The sequence below is a fragment of the Mus pahari genome, chromosome 11 (genome assembly GCF_900095145.1).
Source record: "Mus pahari chromosome 11, PAHARI_EIJ_v1.1, whole genome shotgun sequence".
In the NCBI taxonomy this organism is placed as follows: Eukaryota; Metazoa; Chordata; class Mammalia; order Rodentia; family Muridae; genus Mus; species Mus pahari.
In genome coordinates this window covers 26,172,533-26,194,363 of record NC_034600.1, presented here as the reverse complement: position 1 = coordinate 26,194,363, position 21,831 = coordinate 26,172,533, and the positions used below count along the sequence as shown (strand labels likewise).

Below are 21,831 nucleotides of genomic sequence, written 5' to 3'. Positions count from 1 at the left end.
GATGAGACACAGTGAAGTGCTGCTGTCCTTCCTATCTGCCCCTCCTGTTATTATCCAATTCTGCCTTCTACCTAGGCCAACCTCAGTTTACACCTTGGTATTTGTATAACTATGAATATGTCTCTTACCCATCATCCAGGATGAGGTCTGTAAAATGATATCAGTGGCAACAGTCAAAGAATCGCGGAAGGGTTGTTAGGTAAGAGAGTGTTTCAAGTACTCTGGATATAATGGCTGGCCCAAAGGAACTCCCTTCAAACTCCAGCTCCCCTGCGTCACTTTTCTAGGAACACTTATAGTAAGTCCCAGGGCAGCATTCCACCCTGACCTTTGATTGGCTCCCCCTCAAATCAAATTGGCTAATTGATTAGTGTCCTACGGGTGTATCTTATGGGGTCTATGTATGTTGATATGTTTCAGATGCCCCTTGCTGCCTAGAGGTGCCTTACAGAACAAGAAACTATACTAAAAGTTGGATTTTCAGTATAGATGTTGAGAGTCTATTTGAAGACACATGAACCAACCTGTGTTAAGAAAGCACAAACCAGGGGCTGAGAAGATAGTTCAGTGGCTAAAGTGCTTGCCATGCAAGTGTGAAGAAAAGCTGAGTGGGCTTACCTGTAATTCCAGTCAGAGACAGAAACTGGGAACCCCCATAGCAGGCTGGCTTGTGACACTGGCTATATCGGTGAACTCTGGGATTGATTGAGAGACCCTGCCTCAGTGAATATAGTAGAAGAGAGATGATTCCTAACATCATGCTTGGGCATGCAAGAACACACACATGCAAGTGCACACACACATGTATACACATGCATTCACACTGCATGTCTGCGCACACATGCATATATATACACATATGCATGTGAGCACACACATACATATATAAACATGCACACACATACATGCACACAAACACACATGCACATGCATATGCACACACATATACACATACATGCATGCACATACACAATAGAAAAAGGAAAGAACACAAGTCATAACACTAACACTACCTTCCTCAGGTCAGGGACAAGCTAGTTTGCTTACATCTGTTCCTCAGAGAAAATAGTTTCATTATCAGAAAGAGACCATTGGTAGCCTTACAAGGATACTTCTGAGGTTTTTCTCAGGGTTGTGACCAGGATTTTCAGGAAAGGCAAAGTGCCATTGGCTGGCACGGAAGGTTGCTGAAGCAGGGTGGGGAGGCATGGGCTCCTGCCACATTGCTTGGAGCAGTCACTCATCCTGGCCTAGGGACTGTGTGCATGTGTGATCCCCAGAGTCCCTCGCTACCTTGGGGACCCTTGCAGCCTGTGGCCTCAGCTGTGATACCGCCATTCACAGCCCCTATAGCCTCCCCCAGCAGCCTCTCTCCCAGCCCTGGCTCAGCCCTTATCACGTTGTTCTGGCTTAGGGTGAACAACAAATGAACGTTTATGATTGTAAGAAGATTTTGGCAAAGTTCCATGAGAACTAGAGCGGTCGTTTGCCTGGCAACCGATAAGGTCTTTGCAGTTACATTGAAAAGCAGTGCATGTACCCACCCCAGTGTGTGCCCATGTCAACAGACGTTAAATACCTTTAGCCCTGTCCCGTTACCTCAGAGCACAGTTACTGGGTGTCTTCACTGTGAATCGTTATATAAAGTATATATAACTATATAGGCCTCACCAGTAGCTCTTCAGCCCACAAATCAGGCATCACGTGCCACTCTTTCAAAACCTGTCGCAGGTTCCTCTCCATGTGTCACTCAGACGGAGCACTGACAGCTGAGTGTGCTGTTGTGTTGCCTCCTGTGTTTCTATGATAAAACCACACAACTGAATACAAAGTAGATCACTGACGGAGCGACGAACCAACAAGCACAAAGCAATAAACAAAAAGAGACAGCGCCGTGGCATGTTGTTCAAATAAAAACAGAACTAGAGAACACATTGCTGCCCAGGGAGAACATTGTTCCTGCTGCCTATGAGGGCACTGGACACATAACCCAGTGTGAATACAATCGATTGATGCTATGAGGGGGATGGTGGCACCACAGAGGAAGTGAGGCCAGCCAAACATGTCACACAAATTAAAGGTTTTCCAGGAATGCTGTGACACTGGCAATACAGAGGACAGTTTGTCAAGGCTTAGAAAAGATGCCACCTCCCTGTCAGATGTCTGTGACCAGCACTGTTCGGCTGATCTCAGGAAGCTTTGAGAAGAAGACAGCACATCACACCTCGGCGTTTCTAATGTTCTCAACTACAGCATGCTGGAAAAAACAGTCTGCCTGCAGTTATCTAAACATTTACTACCAACAAGCTAAACCTCACAGGGTTGTGACAGGAAGCTTTGAAGTTCACAATGTTTATGCACACTGTTCGTTGGCCATTTTTATGACGAGGATGCCTGTAGTTGTGCTTTTACTCAGACAGAACCCAACATGGCAGAGGTCAGGCCAGAATGAAAGAGGTCAGCCCAGGTCTCCCTTAGCTTCCACAGTCTCATGCAGCAGAGAGAGCACAGCAGTAAGATTGCTGCCACCAAACTTACCCCTCTCTGCTGCTTCTCTTGGGTCTGGATCCGTGTGCTTGCTCTGTCTGTGGTCACCATTTGTGAGTGTTCTGATCGTCATCATCTGCCCCTGTCTCGCCTTCCAGAGTCCGGGGAGCAGCGGCTAGCCTGTGGTTAGCCTCTCTTTCATACCAGTCCTTAAACACTTGGCATAATATGTCACCAAATAAGTGTTCTTCAAGTGAATGTAGACTATTGTGTTTAGGGTAAGTAGGTGGGAGGGTCATTTTTGCCCTTCCAACTTCAAAACAAGTTCAATCATATGCCTTTAATGATGAATTCTAAGAAGTACATTTTGTAGAATCATTGGATGAGATTTGCATTTGTGGATGGTCCTTAAGTATCCACAAAAAGCCATGAGTCTATAAATATTTAAAGCTGATTTGGGCTGTATTTATGTTTTAAAATTTGCAATAATAGCAGCCCTTATACCCAAAAGTAAGCAAGTAAGAAGTATATTAGTACAGCTGGGTCTGGTGGTATAGGCCATATTCCTAGCTACTTTGTAGGCTGAGGTAGGAAGATCGCAAGTTTAAGGCAGAAACCTTCAACAGTCGCCATGTGTACTCAGTCTATTCTTCATTTGTTTCATGATCTGGTTCTACCATGGGGAAGAGGTTCCTGTAAGTATGTTCTTACCTGGATAGAACCCAACTGGGCAGAGGACAGTATGGAAAGATGATGTTCACTTACTGTGGTAGAGAATTTTAATCCCAATCCAGGGTTTCTACCCCTCCTTATCATTCAGTTCCTGGATAAGACAAGCACTACCTTTATGTTTACTATCAGACTTATTCAGTATAAAAGCTGGGCAGTTATCTACCCTCTAAGCTATTAGAGTCTACTTTCCTATAGATAACCCTGAGTTATTACTTACTATGATTCATTTTGGCTGCTCTTAACTCCAATTGGCCAGCCCTTGGGGCCATGTTTTCTTGGCTCATAACCTATGGTGACTCTCTTCCTCCTTCACATTCTTCTCCTCTACTCCTTCAACCCCAAACCTAGGAATCCTAAAATTTGCTGTCTCTTCTGCCCAGCCATTGACTGTCGGCATCTTTATTTGCCAATCAGAAATAACTTGGGAGCAAGGTCACATAGCTTCTCTTGGGTCTACATGCAGACTCTCTCATCTCTGGGGCGACCAGGTCTTGCGGGTCCACACTTAGCATTACAATACACAGCAAAAGACCAAACCTCAACTGCTTGCAGCTCCAGACTATAAATTCAAGGAAAGCCTGGGTAATCAACAAGACCATGGAACTATAGCTCAGTGGCAGTGCTCACAGAGTCTATGTGTGTTCCCGAGTTCACTTCCTAGTATTGCAAACACACGCACGCATGCATGCATGCACGTGCACACACGTGCACACACAAACACACACATACACAGAGGGAGGGAGGAAGAGAGGGGTTCAATTTTTTTGCAGAATCCACAGAAGGCTTGCAAAGCCATGGCTCAGAGGAGGTGACAGTGGGACCTTCTCTGAGACAGTGAGACTTCAAGCCTCCCCTCCAATGTCTTCATTATTAGTGGCCACGGGTCCCAGATACCATGCTCTGTGTTTCACTCCCAGAGTCCATGTTTCTGGAAACTGACTGTCCTTAGGCCAGCTGTGATCTGGGAGATGGAGACAAAAGTCCAATTCTGGAGACTTGGATCCACCTCTCTCTTGAAGAAGGTGTGGTTTTCTAGAGCTGGGCCAGCACGTTACAAAGTAGTTGCTATAAGGGTTTTTTTTTTATTTTTGTTTTTTCCTAAAAATCTATGGAATTTCACTTTGCTTTGGAGTTGATTTTTCTAAATCGATGTTTTATAAATGGAAAGAAGTGTAAATATCACCCAAAGGAATTTTCTAGAAAGTTCCTTTCTAATATACATACTCCATTTCAAATGTAAACTTCGTTATTATTATTCAGGTATGCTACTGTGTCATTGAAAATATGACGTTAAAGTTTCCAAAAGAAAGGGGACTATCAAACCAACAGGACCACTCAGATACTCCATGGTCAGGAGTTCAGGGACCAGGAAACGACGGTTTCAGGAAGCTTTCCTGTGGCTCCTTGAGACAACAAGGCAGGCAGGGTGTGCAAATTTAAGTCTGGCAAGGCTGGGCAATTGTCTGGGCAATTTTGGCTGTGGACATTGTAGAACTGTTTCTAGTTTGTAGATGCCTGGTCCTGAGATGGTTAGGGAAGGAGAAAAGCAGTTGAGAGTCTTCCAGATAAACGAGTTAAAGGTGTGTGTCTGTCTGTCTCTGTGTGTGTGTGTGTGTTGTGTCTCTGTGTGTGTGTGTGTGTGTGTGTGTGTGTGTGTGTGTGCACGCACATGCGTACACATGTGTTGAGCACCTGGGCAGTCATTTCTTATCTCAAGGAATTCATTAACTCTGAGAGATACTTTCTCCCCAATGTCAAAACATGAGAAAGGCATGTGTATCAGAGTTTTCTAAAGGAACAGAACTGATAGAATGAAAAGAAAAACTACTTTACACATGCATATTAATGTACGTGCACATATTTGTATATAGTACATGGCTGGTGTTCAGAAATATTTGTGGGGCAATGCCTCTTGCCATTTTTTCAAAGAGTGGAAAAACATCCCAGTCTTGTGAAATGAATTAGATTGGCTATAATCTGTAGCATGGTCCAATAGGAGAGAGAAGTCCTGAGTTCTATTGGACTGGTCAATATCGAGTCATGATGAACTATATGGAGAACTTAGAGCAGCTTACAGGCTGTGTGGTCTGGTCTGAGGAGTCCAATCATGGCTGTCTCCTGATAGAAAAGCCAAGGACTCAGTAGTTGTTTAGTCTTTGAGACTGACTCTCTCAGCAGTTCCAGTTAGGAGTGGGGTCCCCCAGGAAACCCTAGAGAGCTGCTGGTCTTCAGTCTACATCGGAATCTCTGAGAAGTGGGTTCTAGTATCGTCAACGGGATGTTTCAGCGTCAGAATAGATGAACTTGCCAGCAACAATGAGGGCAAGCAGGCTAAAAGCTAATGCTTCTTTCTTCCATGTCACTCATGTCGGCTGCCACCAGTGGGTGTGGTCCAGACTTAGGGTTGGCCTTTCCAGCTCAGATGGTCGCTTCCAGGTGTGCCCAGATGCGTGGGTTTAGTTGATTCCAGATGTAGCCAAGTTGATAACCAAAACTGGCTGTCATAGCATAGTTAATACAGTCCCATGGTTTAAAGCAGTCTTATGCCTAGCTTTTTTTTTTTTTTTGTCTGTAAATTGGCCTAGATGACCTAATCTAGATGGCTAAATCTGCTTCAGTCATGACCTGTTCCCACCCTTCCATCTTACCTCAGTTACTCTGTACACAGACACTCCAGGCACAGTCACAGACCTGTGAGTCTCCACCCCCTTGGTGGTCAACTGAACTTTTCACAGGGGTTGCCTAAGACTATTAGAAAACACAGATATTTGCATTATGATTAACACAGTAGCAAAATTATAGTGATGAAGTAGTAACAGAAATAATTTCATTGTTGGGGGTCACCACAACATGAGGAACCAGATTGAAGGGTCGCAGCATTAGGAAGGTTGAGAACTGCTGTCTTAGGGGCGTACAGAGTTCTCTCTGAGAGCTTTCCTTCCAGACACCAACTCCTCTCTTGACCACCTACCTCCTCCCTGTGTTGGCACCCATTCCAAAGTCTCCTTTTAGATGGAATTTATCACTTATTAACCTTCCAACTGTTATTACTCAGCGTGCATCTTGCCTATTATTTGCTACTTACCATAGCAAACAAGGAGTATATATTTTGTCCAACAAGGAGGTTTTATTTTGTCCAACCACATACACTAAGTGATTTTTTTAAAATTATCAAGCATATAATAAGTGTTCAGGAAAAGTGTGTAGAATGATACCTCTTGCTAATGTTTTTTTAAAGTGAGGCATTCCAGTCTTATGTAAAAATACATGAAATGAATGGGGTTGCTTGGGATCTGTAGCACAGCCCAATACGAGAGAGGAGACTTGTGATTCTTATTGTACTAGTCAATTCTGGGCGATAATGATCACGAGGAAATAGATGTGCATTTTTGAGATTTTTGTTTATAAACCCATTGCATAACCCGACAGATGAGAAGATTCCGTCAGCTTCTAGCTCTTAGCTTCTGCTGTTTCTCGTCGTAATATCACAGTCGTCTTGAGTCAGAGGCTAATGAATTTTTACACACACGAGCAAACTTCTACATGACCTTCCTCATTATCTTTGCTGTAGCAACACTTTGGTCTGAAGGCTTCTTTCTGTTACAGCCCACAAGGAGGTGCCCTTTGCCTCTCTCAGGAGAGCCACCTCCTGCCTCTTTCTAGCAGGACCTAGAGACCTAAGAGCATCCCAGACTGAAGAAGGATAGACTAGGCTTGAGTGAGAAAATAGAGCTGGCCCGTGTTTTCCGGCAGATGGTTTGAAACCATGGGCTGAAAAAAATGTTAAAATTATGCTGAAAAAAAAATATTTTTTTTTCTGCTTCTGGAAGCATGATATTTGAGAAAACAGAAAATGATTGGGAGTGTAAGATGATTGGTGTGTATAATTGGATATTGCTGATATTATTCAGGGATTATTAGGGGAGGTTTAGGTACCAAATAGTAATGTAGTTGTATACTTATACGAATGACTCTTTCTGTTTAACAGATGTGTGTGGATTGGATATGTTAGGTGGATTCGCCAAACACACATACAAGATGTGGAATAGAGTCTTAGCCACCACAGGCCTTGCATATCAAACTCTTTTCATTACTATTCATATCAGTAACAAAATTACAGTTATGAAGTAGCAACAAAATAATTTTAAGGTTGTAGGCCACTGCAACATAAGGAGCTGTATTAAGGGGTCACAGCATTAGGAAGCTTGAGAACCACTGGGCTAGAGCAAGCCCATATTGGCCAGCAGTTGACGATTGCCAAAACTGATTGATGGGTGGGTGAGATTCATTATATTCTTGTGTCTACTTCCCTATGGTTTTCTAATGTTCAAATAATAAGACATTTTTCAAACCTAATGGTAGCAGTTGGGCACTTTGGCTTGTTTCTGTTCTGATTATAACAGAAACACTTTGGGTATTTTACCGTGACCTATGTGTTGCTTTAAAAATCCTTTCATGCTGAGAGACTACTATTCTATCCCTAATTATTTAAACCAGAGTTGAGTGCTGGAGAATATTAGATGCCTTAGCAAAGTCTTTGATTATGATGCTTTTGCATGGTACCATATTGCTGGGGGTTGTCTCTCTCCTACTATGAGAATAATAAAGCCCTTTGCTTTATAATCCCAGTTACTTGGCAGGCTCGAGGGCTGTGAATCCAAGGCTAACAGGAGCTTCATAGCAAGACCCGTTCTCAAAGACAAAACAGATTTATTCTTCTTATAGGTCGTCTAAAACCCTACAAGTAACCACTGTCTCAATCATCAGGGTTTTACTGGGCAGCTCTGGAGCACCTGACTTCTGCCAGGCACAGGAGCATGCTGGGAAACAGGACCAGCCCTAAACAGGTTCAAGTGATGATGAGACTTGCCTGGCTTCCTAACTTCCAGAGACTCTGGGTTCCTGAGCCCAGCTATGATGAGGCAGACGGTCCTCAGTTCAGCTCTGCCAGCGGCACAGCTCACGTTCAGCCATTTCCCATGTTGGCAAGAGTTTGGATGTTTAAATTCATCTCTCAGGTTGTCGTAAGTTCTCTGAAGTTCCCGTGTCTTTACAGCTGTTCTAGTGCTGAGCACACAGGGTCTCCCGGGACTTGGGAGCAGATACCGTTTACACTGAACCAGATGTGTACGTTTGCAAATCATCATGTAACCTTCGTAACCCACGTTAGTGATCCTGGCAGTCATTTTGCTGTTTCCCTTGCCTAAAAATAGGCCTAACTGAAGGAAAACCTCCAACCGCAGCCAGCCACACCCCACCCCTTACTAGAATGATTGAGCACCTACCTGTAACCCACTCTCCGTCCTCCCGGGAAGTTAGCATCGTTTGTTTGGAGATCTCGGGAATTATTGGAGGAGCTAGACTTGAACCCAGACAGCTTTCATCGAGAGCTGGGTTCAGCCAGTGGTTTCAATGTGGTTCTGAGGGTGTGGGTTTCAGTTCAAGTGTTCTCCTCTCTCTTTCAGGTTCTGCTAATCTTTGCAAAGGAAGATAGCCAGAGTGACGGCTTCTGGTGGGCCTGTGACAGAGCCGGCTACAGATGCAACATTGCTCGCACTCCCGAGTCGGCCCTCGAGTGCTTTCTGGACAAGCATCATGAAATTATTGTGATCGATCACAGGCAGAGCCGGAACTTTGATGCAGAAGCCGTGTGCAGGTACCTTCTTCCACCTAAGGTGCTTAGGAAATCCCTCCACCCCCAAATGCTCTAAATTAATTTTTTGAGACAGCTTTGGTCCCTAGTACTGACCCTGGACTGTAGCTCCTTTCTAAAGATGCATCCTGCCTTCCTACTTCTGCATATTTGAACTGCATTGAGTTTAAAGATGTCCGCTGGACTCATCCTAAAACTCGAAGATGGTCCCCTGCCCCTCCAGAGTATTGCTCATACAAGAGTCATTAAAATTCACACAGATTTTTTATTACACGTAGTTTAGACTTCAAGTAGATATTTTAAACTTCATTATTCTGTCCCCAAATGAGCATCAGAAATGTGTGAAACAGAACATTTTCCATACGTGACACAGATGGATAGATACAGCAGGCTACAGCAGGCTTGCCAGAGGGAAGAAGGCAACCACCTCGGCACAGCAGAGTTCCTGGGGACCCGTGCCCCTGCTTGTTTATAGAAATGCTCGCACTTTGGGAAGCAGGCACCTGTCTGTTCATAAATAAATATACAGTCTTAAGAATTCACTCAGGATGAACTGAGCTGTCCCGCAGAGGCAGAATGCTTAGAAGTTCCCCGGGAAGGGGCTGGTCTTTTATTGAATACTAGTGAATAAGAACTAGAGAAATTGATTCTTAAAACTTTTGGTATACTCGCAAAAATATTATTGGATTAAAATTCTTTTAATCACGAGCATATTGCCTTGCTATTTTTTCATGACTTAACATTTTACCAAAGAATTTTTGTTAATTAGCCAGTGTTTAAGGGTTTAAATGGTTTCAAATCTTGTGCCTTTCTCCATAGAAATATTCTCCTATTTAGTAATACGTGTGTGTGTGTGTGTGTGTGTGTGTATGTGTGTGTGTGTGTAATGCTATTATGCCAGCACTTGAGGGACAGACAGGAGCCAGTCCCAAAGGAAGCCAAGAGAAGGAGCTCCCACTCAGTGTGTTCAGTATGTAAGTTAGCCTCTTGTTCAGGCTCATAGATGGTGACCTAGCAATTGTGCCCATGACACCTCACTGGGTGGAGAGGTGAAATGAGAGTATCGCATCTCCCTGGATCTTGGAGAATACACCTCAGACACTGGAATTTTCCATCTGATGGGAACAGCTACTTCTCTGAGTGTTTGTACAGTGTGCTCCTAAATGTAAACTGAGTCTTCAGGAGCCTGCTCTGTGGGATGTTGGATGGGAACAGGAAGGGATAAGTGTCCCCACTGGAGCAGGACTAGGCTAGCCTTGCTGCCCTTGGTGATGAATGGTTCCTCTTAGAAACATCTCCAGAGAAGCAGAAGCCCGACCATGTGTATAGGCTGACGCAGTCAATGCTGTTTTCCACAGATTCAAGAATATGGCCCATTATCAAAAGCTTAGCTAATTCATCAAGGCCTGACCCGGGGACTCTAGAATCAGCTTCAGGTAGCATCTAATATCCTGTGAGGTTCACAACCCTTAAACTCCTATCATGAAACTGCTCAGCTGTCCACAGGGGTCCTAGTTCAGCAAATTTGATTGACAGTTACTATTTCATCTTTCTCAAGCCCAGCTGATGCCCAAGTTTTGTAAAGTACATAAGCACCCATGACAGGAAAACTGTGGGGGAGAAGGAGTCTTTCAATGATCTTGAGCACAGTCTAACTCATGTGTCTGTCCGTCTGCCAGCAAGTACTCTTACTTTTATTCTCAGATCAGCTTTCTGTATGATCTACTGTTTTGAAAGGAATGTAATTCAACCTGGTTGAGCTGCCCAGGGCCAAGCTGACCACTGAAGGCCTGTAGGGTTGCCGTAGTTTTTTTTTTTTTTTTTTTTAAGATTTATTTATTTATTACATGTAAGTACACTGTAGCTGTCTTCAGACACTCCAGAAGAGGGAGTCAGATCTTGTTANGGATGGTTGTGAGCCACCATGGGGTTGCTGGGATTTGAACTCTGGACCTTCGGAAGAGCAGTCGGGTGCTCTTACCCGCTGAGCCATCTCACCAGCCCCAAGGGCTGCCATAGTTTTAAAAACCGAGTCAGAAAACTTTTTCAATCAGAGAACATGAAACTTAAATGGAATTTGCCAATTTTTGAAGTGGAAAACTGGTGAGGCTGACCTTTTGGAAAATCTCCCAGGAGTTAAAACAATTACAAATAAATAAGTAAATAGATTGAAGACATTGTCCTGATCCACAAGGCCATCTTTCTCTGCCGTCGCATGTGTGTTCTGAGTTTTTTTTTTTTTTTTTTTTTTTTTATTCCTTTAAAGGATGATTTGATTTGGTTGTCACGATCGATGCAAAGAAGTTTCCACAGTAGTTCGGTGTAACAAAGCGCAGGTCAGTGTTTTCACATGAACCTTCTTCTTACAGGTCAATCCGGGCCACGAACCCCTCTGAGCACACAGTGATCCTGGCTGTCGTTTCACACGCGTAAGTGCACCCCTGACTCACCCCAGAAGTACCCCTTCCCCAAAGTACACCCACCTCAGATGCACCCCCCACCTCAGCACCACCCCCCACCCCAGCATTACTGTTCCATCTGAGGCACATGGCGTAGCCCAGTGTTTGAACCAGCTCTGTGGTGGGCACAACCCAGACCCTACACTGCCACTTCTGGAACTTAACTTCGAGAGCTTTGTTTTCCAAGTTTCCAGAAATACTTAGGGTGTTTCCCCACCCCCTCCTTTCTTACATAATTGCTCTTAGCACGTTCTCACACACTTCCCGGGGGAAAACAGGTTTGCTCATCGCCATGACATGCCAACAATGAGTAGAAACGCTGAGGACTCGGGATGTTGTTCTAGTTCGTCTTTTCTCTTTGAAGAAAATAGAGAAGGGTTTGAGTTTTCACTTAAGAATGTAGCGTGAGAGTGCAGAGGTGCCAAATTCACTGCAAGAAAAGGACTGTGGTTCTGGCAAAGACTTTCCAGTGGTTAACAGCAGGCCATAGGCTGTGGCCCTGGGGAGGACTGTCAAGTGACTAACAGCAAGCCACAGGCTGTGGCCCTGGGGAGGACTGTCACGTGACTAACAGTGGACCATAGGCTGTGGCCCTGGGGAGGACTGTCATGTGGTTAACAGCAAGCCATAGGCTGTGGCCCTGGGGAGGACTGTCATGTGGCTAACAGCAAGCCACAGGCTGTGGCCCTGGGGAGGACTGTCATGTGACTAACAGCAGGCCATAGGCTGTGGCCCTGGGGAGGACTCTCATGTGGCTTAGGCTGTGAATAGGCTATAGGCTTAGGTTGGTTTTGAACTGCAATGAAGATTGGCCCAGCTATAGTTACACTGACACCCTGAAATGAGAAACTGTTCTGTAGAGTTTAGTGTCTGCAATGTTCTACACTTAAAATGCAAAGGCCAGCTGAAAGAAAGAAGTAGTTTGTCTGTGCCACAATAGTTGGAGTCCTTGCCAGGGGCAAAATTTGTTGTAGTCAATCAATGTCTGTCATGAGCTTCAGCAAGACTAAGGTCTTAATTAGGATCCAGGACCTATTGGACTTGGCTTTGTTATGGCATTTGGCACAAGTTTTGCTACCAAGGAGCAGATAGACCAGTCACTCTGACAAGAAGATGTGGGGTTTCCAAGGGCAGGTGGGCCCAGGGAGAGCTGGAATATATTTGCACAGTAGGCCACTCTGGCCCAGGAGGAAGCCATGGCCAGGAGCCAATTAGAGCCTCATGTTGAGATACTGCAGTACGAGGCTCATCCCTTGACACCTTCCTTGGGCTGAGGTACAAAGAATGGGGAGCTCTATCCCCAGGGGTGCCTTATACCTGCCATCCTGGCGGGGGATTAATTCCAGAAAGAATGAGTGGAAAACAGGAGCTTTTTGCTCCACTTACCTTCAGAGATCTGAATAGGATCATACAGCCCTAGACATGACACCTGGGAGATACCACACCACAGAGCACTTCCCATGGCTTCTTCCAAGGGCCTCAAAACGCCTTCTGTCCTCTTCATACATCATACATCATCTTCATACATCAAAAATGTTTATGATCCTTGATTAGGAGTGGTTTTGTATGGCTTGTTATGATTTTTCTGTTTGTGTTTTTATTATCAAATTCTTCTCATATGGAGAGTGACATTAAGTAACCTCACCCTTCACCACCTAGTTTAGGAAATAGAATCATATTTCATTGGAATGCCTGTCCTGGTATGTCATTCATAGAAGGCAGAACCTCCTTTTACTGAGTGGAAAGTGATGCCGTTTCCATCCAGCCCCTCTTCTATTGTCTCCTCTGACTCTCTGGGTTGTACCCTATGCAAATTTCTGGCTGTCTCAGGGACTGTCTTTCAGTTTCTTGATGGTGACAGTTGAGTTATCAGGCATCCTCATGACACGCTGGTCTTCAGTCCACCTTTTTACTCATGGCATAGCTCCGAGCTCAATATAGGAACCTGTCTCAGGAAACGGGACAGTGTCAGCTTTCATTTCCCTCCCTTCTGCATTTCTGTTCATTCTGATTCTTCTTTGCCACTTGGTTGTGTGATCCTATAGACTGCAATGTGGGGGAGGTGTGGCATCTCGAGATTTGGGCCCAAACAGGCCTTGGAGTAGGAGCTGTGCATCCAGTTGGTTTAGGGAGAGCAGCCTCATGCTAAGCAGCATAGTTGACATGTCCTTAAATGGCACTGCTCTCTTAGATCTGCTCCAACCCCAAAGGGCGAGCCACCGTTAGAGCATTTCCCTCCTGCGCAGGGAGTGCTCACACTGTACTGCTATTGCCTCGTCTACTGTGCGTGTTCTGCTTGCATCTGGAAGGTAGATATGGATTCTATGTCCTTGAAGGCAGGTGCTCCTTGGACAAACGCCGTTCAGGAAGCAGCTCTGGTGTGACCGCCAATGGCCTCATTGCTTTCTCTCCATGTTTCAGTGTGAGGAACCCTGGTTTGTATCTGCTGAGTGACCACATTTTCTGCTTTGCTGCAGATCTGATGACCATGAAGAGGCCTCAGTCCTTCCTCTTCTTCATGCAGGCTTCAACCGGGTATGTACACGGAGACCGGAATGCCTCTCTCTAGCCTCCCTGGCTCTCCCATGAGAGCCAAAGCACACAGCCTGACTCCCACGACAGCCAAGCACACAGCCATGAGAGCCATTACAGGAAACAGGCCCCAGAACTCTGAACCAGGAATAGAAGCAACTGCACTTGGAACGGAGTGGCAGTGAGCAAGTGACTAGCCAGTGTTAGTCAGCCACTTACTTCTTGCCATCCCAATTCCAGCCGATGCACAATTGTGCAGCCAGCATGCAATGACATAAAGCACCTCTTATATCAGATTCAAACCCAGCAGTCTCAAAGTAGACCCATATAGATGCATCTCACCAATGAGACCCAGCATGCATGTGTGGTCATGTAAAGATGATATACCACGTTGCCACTTAGATTCTGTGCTCACCAGGGGCCTGTCCAGAGCTTTTGAACTAGAAGCAGGCTCATGCTGGTAACCACGGCTTGTGAATCACTTTTTAGCATCAGAAAGGGAGAAGAAACGTCTCTAATTTGAAGGATAACTATATAAGAAACATTGATATTAACTTAAAGGTGAAGACTAATCATACTAAGCAAAGAGATATAGAGAAATAACTAGGATTACAAGGTAAGGTAGATTGCAGGCAAAGCCATGTGTGGGCAAATGTAAAGAAAACAATGGAAATAATTCATAGTAAACTAGAGAAAGCAGAAAAGGAAACATGAATGTTAGACACAGTTGTATAGAAAATTAATGGAGTCCTTCCTTCACATTGTTATGACAAACATATTTATTCCTTTTTTAAAAAATGCTTCATTTTAGGTAAAAATAGGGTAGCAATCCAGAGTTGATTTCTGTAAGTTTTACTGGTATTCTAAACTCAATGATCTTATGAGTTCTTGGTTGCCATTCTGGCTATAAAATGAAACTCCGTCTTGGCAGTCCATGGCAAAGCATGAACTTCCTTAGTAAAACAGTTTCCCCATGCTCAGGCATGCTCTAGCCTAGAAGCAGAGTTCTATAAAAGACGTAAGGCCACACTGATTCAGGATGTGTAAAAGCAGTGGATATGCCTGGTTCGCAACACTCTGCAGCACCCTAACACTTTCCTGTGTGTCTACCATCTCCCCTTGGGATGTTTGGTGTTTGTCCCTGAAAGCTCACCTTACATGGGTGTGGTGGCTGAATGTGGATACGTAAGAGAACACTTCTGAGTTTGAAAATGCAGAGCTGCCAGAGAACAGTCAGCAATGAAGCCACGTGACTGCCGTTTATTATATATATATATATATATTTTTTTTTTAAACACATTCGTTTTTCTGAGAAATGGCTCTGAAATTATTCACAGGTTTTTATTGATCTTCTGTGTGGACCATGCCACTCCACCCGCTTCTCACACTGACCTTTCCAAGAGTGAGTCAGGACTCTGAGAACGCCAGGACATTAGCTTCCCTGGTTACCATGGTTATCTGATTGAAGGATGACCTTGACACAGCCCTTGTTGGCTCTGTTAGTCAGGGTGTCCGTAGGTCTCCGGAGTGGCCTCGGAATTGAGCTTCAGTTCAGCGATCTTTCCCTCCGACAGCTTGTGTGGTTGGCGTCATTTAGAAGATAAAGGACAGAGGTCGCACATCTGTTGACAAGAAAGCTTTGTAAAGGATGCTTGCCAGTTTTGAGGCACACATATTCTTAAGAAAACATAGGTTCCCTTTTTTTTTTCTTTCTACCTGTCTGTCCTACTCCAGAATTGTCTCCTGTGCCCAGATTCTAATGTGTCACACACACATGAATGAACCCATGCTGAGTGGAGCCTGGAGTCAGTGCCTGTCTGGGACTCCCTGCTATTTTGAGGGCTGGATCTGATTTGATCAAGGCCATTCACAATTGGTCAGAGTGCTCCCAGCCCCTTAGTTTTTCTCCCATGAAAACTCTGCATGGCCTCGAAGCAGCTGGGCAGATCTCCATGCAAATTCTCCTACTTGCTTGGAGAATATCTTGCTGTTGACAGCTCTCTGTCCAAGCTCCTTCCAGATATACCTACTAGTCCTGCCTTTTGTGAGGTTGTTTTCCCATTCCTGATTTGTTTTAGTTACATCATTTTTGGAAACTTGGCTCTGTGTTGTTAGCTATTGAGCCAACACGTTGCTCTATGATCCCTGAGTGGGGATCCGGGAAGAAACTGTGCCATCCAATGCACTGCAACCACCCCGTCCGTCTGCCACCTTTGGAGCCCTGAGCACATGGCCACCCCATGCTTTGTGGCAGTGAGCATCTTGCCTGGGTCCTACTTTTTTCTTCGAGTGCCCCCGTTTTTCTTTCTTTCTTTCTTTCTTTTTTTTTTTTTTTTTTTCAGCCTGGAGTGATGCTTACTCATCTCAACAAGTATTTATGGGGTTCTGTGTGTGAGGCAGTGTGTAAGGCATGCTGGGCTAACAGCTGTGAGCCACACTTCTCCCTGGAGAGGCTTCCTTTGGAGTGGGAAGCCGGGAGCTACAATGTATTATTTATCAGGCCCCGTTCCAGGTGACTTGCTTAATTTCTCTTACCATATGAAGGATTTGATATTTTCTTCATTTTTTTTTCCAGAGGAGGAAACAGACTCCAAAATCTGAATAGCTTGCACAGTCAAAACAAAGGCAAGGGTGCAGCTGTGTGTTCCCTCCTCACTCTGTCTTGGGTCCAACTACTAAGGTAGCCTCCCGACCATGCCATGCCATGCCATGCCAGGCCATGCCATGGGGTGCTCTCCCAAGAGTTCCTGTGTTCTTCCAAATAAAAATGGTTTGGGGAAATCTGTGCACTAGGTGCCCCTCCTCCTAGTGAGAACCCGCAGTGCATGTTAGCAGTTCAGCACATCGTCAGCCTACAAGATGTTCTGAGGGCTCCCGGAGTCCAAATCCACGCATCCCGGCATTATCTAAACTCACTTACCACAGGACTCCCAGGGTGTCTGCAGTTCACCTGCTCCCCCTGATGACTGCCATTGGCTGAGACAGACTTTGCCCATCCAAAAACACAGGCAGACGTGAATCTTAATCAGCTCTGCTTTGTGACTAAAGAGTGATGGCTTCCCTTCTGTGTAAGTTTGTGGCTTTTCCTTTTCTTAGACCCTTTCCACTCCTCTTAAAGATCAAGAGACCTATGGGAAGTTAGAGGTTCCCCAGGGAGAGACCATCTACTTCAGAGGAGTGTGTGCATGTGTGTGTGTGTGTGTGTGTTGTATACACTCACACACTGAGACACAAAAAGAGAGAGGAATTGGTTTTGCCCTGTGGCTGACTTGTTGAAGGAAATCTGTAAATGGACCTTTCATCTGGGCCTGGCTTTCTCCCCTCCCCGTATCCAGCTGCCTAAGAAGTAGTAATGTAACTATCTTTTTTTTTCTTTTTTTCGTTGCTTGCTTGCTGGTGTGTTAGCTTCAAAAGCTTTGCAAAGTATATATTTTCTTAATGATTAAAAATGTAAAGCATTTTACTCAGTCTTAAGTAAATTGACCTTAAATCTGCTTCCTTACCATTTTATACTTCCTGTGTTTTTTCATTTCTCATAAAAGCATTCACATGCTCATATGAGAGAGATGCTTGATTTCTTGTATATCCTACAGCAAGCAATATGCTCAATTTAAAAGATGTTAAAAAAAAAAAAAAAAAAAAAAAGAACTGGAGAGGTGGCTTGGCAGTTAAGAGCACTGGCTGCTCTTCCAGAGGAGCTAAGTTTAATTCTTAGCACCGACATGGTGGCTCACTACTGTCTGTGACTCCAGTTCTAGGAAGCCTAACACCCTGCCCTGGTCTCTGTGGGAACCACACATATGTGCACATACATAAATGCAGGCAAAATACCCATGCCCAAAAAATAGTTTTTTAAAAAAAATATTAATGAAAAATGAGTTTGGCCTTGTTGACTGGGTCCTGCTGTCTGTGCCAGGTATGAAGTGCACCTTTACATCTCTTTGATGAATGTTGTTTCACATTGAGTTGTGATTGGCTGTAGGTTTGACTTATGATTTACTCACTCACCAGGGATTTATAAATATGTGAAAGCTTCCCCCTGCCCCCAATCAAGAAGAACAAACCATTTTCAAGTAAACAGTGCAGTGGTGTTTAGAACATTCTTGATGTTGTGCAATACCTACCCCATCTCGTTCTAAAGCCCTTCCCTCACTCCCAAGCTCTCACTAAGCAGTCAGCCCCAGTCTTGCTTCTGAGCTGTTTGTGAGGATTGACCTATCTAGATAGTATGCATGAACTGAATCATGTAGCATGTGGCTTTGGTGTCTATTGTCTCTCTCTTAATACTCTACAGGGTTTTGCACTGTTGTACTGATGAACTACATCAGTATTTCATTACTATCTTATGCCTGAATAAAATCGCACTGTACGTGCATACCAAAATTTGTGTATCCATTCATCTCTTCACTCCACCTGTGAGCCTTGCAAATAAAGCTTGTGTGGACCCAATCCTACAAGCGTTTGCTTGAGGTATCCATTTCCAGTTGTTTTGCTCATATACCTAGAATTAAGTTTTGAATAACACATACACTGTTTTCCACAGTGACTAAACCATTTCCTGTCCCCACCAGCAACAAACAGGACTTTGATTTTGCACATTTTTACTAATACTTATTTTCTTTCTTTTTTTTATTTTTTATTTTTTTATCGTATCTATTCTAGTGGGTTTGAAATGACATCATCTTAGACCTATGATTTATATTTCCTTATCTGATGAGGTTGGGCATCCTTCATGTGTTTGCTGGACATTTATATATTTTCTTAGAGAAATGCCTAGCTTTTCATCTGCTTGTCTGTCTTCTGCTGTTGAGCTCACTGATGTTGCAAATGAACTCTGCATTAGGCACCCGAAAGATTCAGGAGAGGCAGAAAACACTCCCATAGAAATGAATCAACAGTACATTGGAGGCTGAGCAGACGGCATATTGAGTTTCAGGTGATTGTTCCAGGATAAAACTAGAACAGTTCAGTAATTAGCACAGCTGGGGAGGCACACTGTGCTCCTGTGTGTTCACTTTGCTGTGACTCCCCATAATGAAGGGTCCCCCATCTTTGTTACAAAGTGAGCCAAGTGCCTCACCTGCTCTGTTGTTTCAATGAGGTTTGAACAAGGGCTTGACATTTCTTGACAACCTTTCTATGCCATCCCTTCCTACCCACAGGATGTCTTGCATAATGAGCTACCTGGGGGCAGGGGCAACTGAGAAGTTTCTCTGTTTGACTCTCTAAGAAATAATTGGAGATGTCTTATGCATTATCTTTGCTTTCTTTTCAGAGATTTATGGAGAACAGCAGCATAATTGCTTGCTATAATGAACTGATTCAAATAGAACACGGGGAAGTTCGCTCACAGTTCAAATTACGGTATGTAGCAAAACAAGACAGCGCATGGAGGTTAATGATACTTTAGAAAGTCTGAACTGTCAACAGGCCGAAGTTCACAGATTCATGACTGATGGCTAGGATTTTTGAGGTTGTTAGATCACCGGCCAACAGCAATACATTAACTGAAGTCCCTAAATATAATGAAATAGGTCAAAATCATGTCTTTTTTGATAGTATCTTCCACTACTTGTGGCAGTTTTAAAATCATAACGTAGGAAATCCTGCTCAATTTTTATATAATTATATTGAGCTCAAGAACAGAGTCTTAAAAGTTACTTTTCAACTTCTGACTTCCAACTTCATAAATTCCTAGTTGAGTTGTTATATTCAGGGAAGGTGGTATATACATTTATTAAATAACTGGCCTAACAGCTATGCAGCAAACTTCATGACGTCTGCTTGTAGCCTCGATATGCATGGCATACATTTAGGACTCTTGGTAGATATGCATTGCTTTAAGAGCTGGATTCTCGCTGACTCTCCGTCCTGTGGGAGGTTCTCTCCGTGCCATCTTCTTAAAGGCACTCTTGGAATATCAGGGCCCTAGCACCTGCCTAGATCAGCTCAGGCTCTGCTCTGGCTTGCTCTTAAACACCTGATTTTTTTCAACCTGGCCTCTTCAAGCCAGAGAACATGAGCTGTGGGAGGCGCCTCCATACCTTTGGCCCTGTGAGAAGATCAGTTTCTAGGACTTTCCTAGCATCCTTCAGGGAAGTCCCTGCATGGCTTTGTTCTCTAGCCAACTAAGAGGTACCTTGCCATACCTCATGCCTGACACAAAGACCAAGAGAGCATCTCTCTACCATAATTATACTTTTAATCATCGTTGCTTATTATATCCAAATATGATGGAGTAGTTTGAAAGCAGGATGATTGGCACAGACCCACAGAAACAGGTCGCCTGAGTCTGGATAGTTGCTTTGAGTGATTACAGTGGTGTAGGAAATATAAGCGGTCACTCTCTTAGATGAGAATTCGGTGGCTTTTGTCTTTTGTTCATGTATGTGTTTGTTTTCAGAATGTTGATGTTGCCCCCAAGCTGAGTTTAATCTCTTGGGTCCCCAGTAAGTTGTCCTGACATTCATGGGTGTCACCCAATGAATATACAACACACACACACACACACACACACACACACACACACCACAAAGTAATAATAAATAAATAAATAAATGTATGTTTTTTAAAGGTAAAATTATGCCAGACCAGTAGAGATTCTAATATTTGAAGGATTTTGATAGTTCAAGGCCTTAAGGAATAGCACCTAAGACATTTGGAATGCTTAAACAAGTTAAATTCTTTGGTTTCTTCTTATCTGTATGTTTGCTTCAGATAACGTTATACAAATTTTCTAAAATCACCACCTACTCTTTGCTCCCGTGATTTGTTCTTTTTAACAATGTACATTAAATATTTGTACTCCTTAGAAGCCTTTTTGATTTTAATTGAGAGTAAAACAACTTAGTACTTTGATTTTTGATGTTCTTGCAATAAATAAAAAGGGAAAAGAGATTCTGTTGTGGTCTGATCCTTTATTTCTTTCAATAAAAGCAGCGGACCCAGGCACTGTATCGCTGTGACCAGGAACCCCTCAGGCTATTTTCGATGATCAGTGCTCTGTATTCTTAGGTCACAGAACATGTGATGGTCCCTGCTAGATTGTGTCCTGATTCAGATTCTGGCACTGGGGCTGCCCTCAGGGAGATTTAGGGCACCTTGACTACGGCAAGCAGGATGCAGGCCTGCCTGGTAATTGGACTACCCGTGCCAGCCCTGCCTGCAGGTCCCTGTGCTGCTGAGACCTTCGTGGTTCATGGTATGGAAGCTCGCATGGTCTCATCACAGTGTAGCTGCAAGTTTCTCATCTTCCAACGCTGTAAGCACTACCACTTCGTATCCTCTCCCTCCCACGAACTGACTGGAAGAGTTGGACCCATTGCGGGGCTCATAAAGGAATGCTCAGGCTCTTCATGTAAATCAGTGACCCAGGAAGCAGGGCTTGCCTCACACACGCACGCACCATGCACGGCTGTTCTTTGCCTGTTTCCAGCCCTTCCCTCAGCCTTCTTGAGTGCACCCCCTTTTGGGGGTTGGGAGCACATGCATATTACGTGAATCTCTCTGAGCCTACAAAATTTGGACCCATCATACAGAGGAGAATGACTCGGACAATGACCTTGCTCCAGCTCCTTAGGGTGTTCAAGGGCATATAGAGCATCTACCTGCACCCCAAGGCAGATGAGCAGCTATGTCATTTGTTAAAGACTGGGAAATGAGCTCTTTATTATACAATGCCAGAATAATTATAGTCTAATTATGTAATACTTTCCCCTACAATTCTGCCCCCAGCTGCAGCTAAATATGTAGCATGACTGTTACTCTTCAAGGACACAATCTGTACTGTGGGATGCTGCCAGTTTTAAAGGTGGACACTTCAGGCCAGGGCTTTGTGAATGGTGACTACAATCTACACTTTACAAGACAAATAAATCCCTTCTCATTCTTGCCACCACCCATGATTTCACTAAGTAGCAATCCCATGAGTCCCCTTGCCTGCTCTTTGGTCTTCCTGGCTAATTCTGA

At 44.1% G+C, this 21,831-nt stretch overlaps 1 protein-coding gene across 6 annotated transcripts in view; it reads left to right on the top strand.

Moving 5' to 3' along the window:
* The window catches only part of Pde8b (phosphodiesterase 8B), a 232,254-nt gene that overhangs the window by 143,619 nt on the left and 66,804 nt on the right, over positions 1–21,831 (top strand). For all 6 annotated transcript variants that reach the window (XM_021208709.1, XM_029543891.1, XM_021208708.2 and 3 more), the window contains exons 3-6: positions 8,685–8,875; positions 11,242–11,301; positions 13,809–13,866; positions 19,139–19,227. In XM_021208709.1, the coding sequence (XP_021064368.1) occupies positions 8,685–8,875; positions 11,242–11,301; positions 13,809–13,866; positions 19,139–19,227 (398 nt within the window). The remainder of the gene's footprint in view (positions 1–8,684; positions 8,876–11,241; positions 11,302–13,808; positions 13,867–19,138; positions 19,228–21,831) is intronic.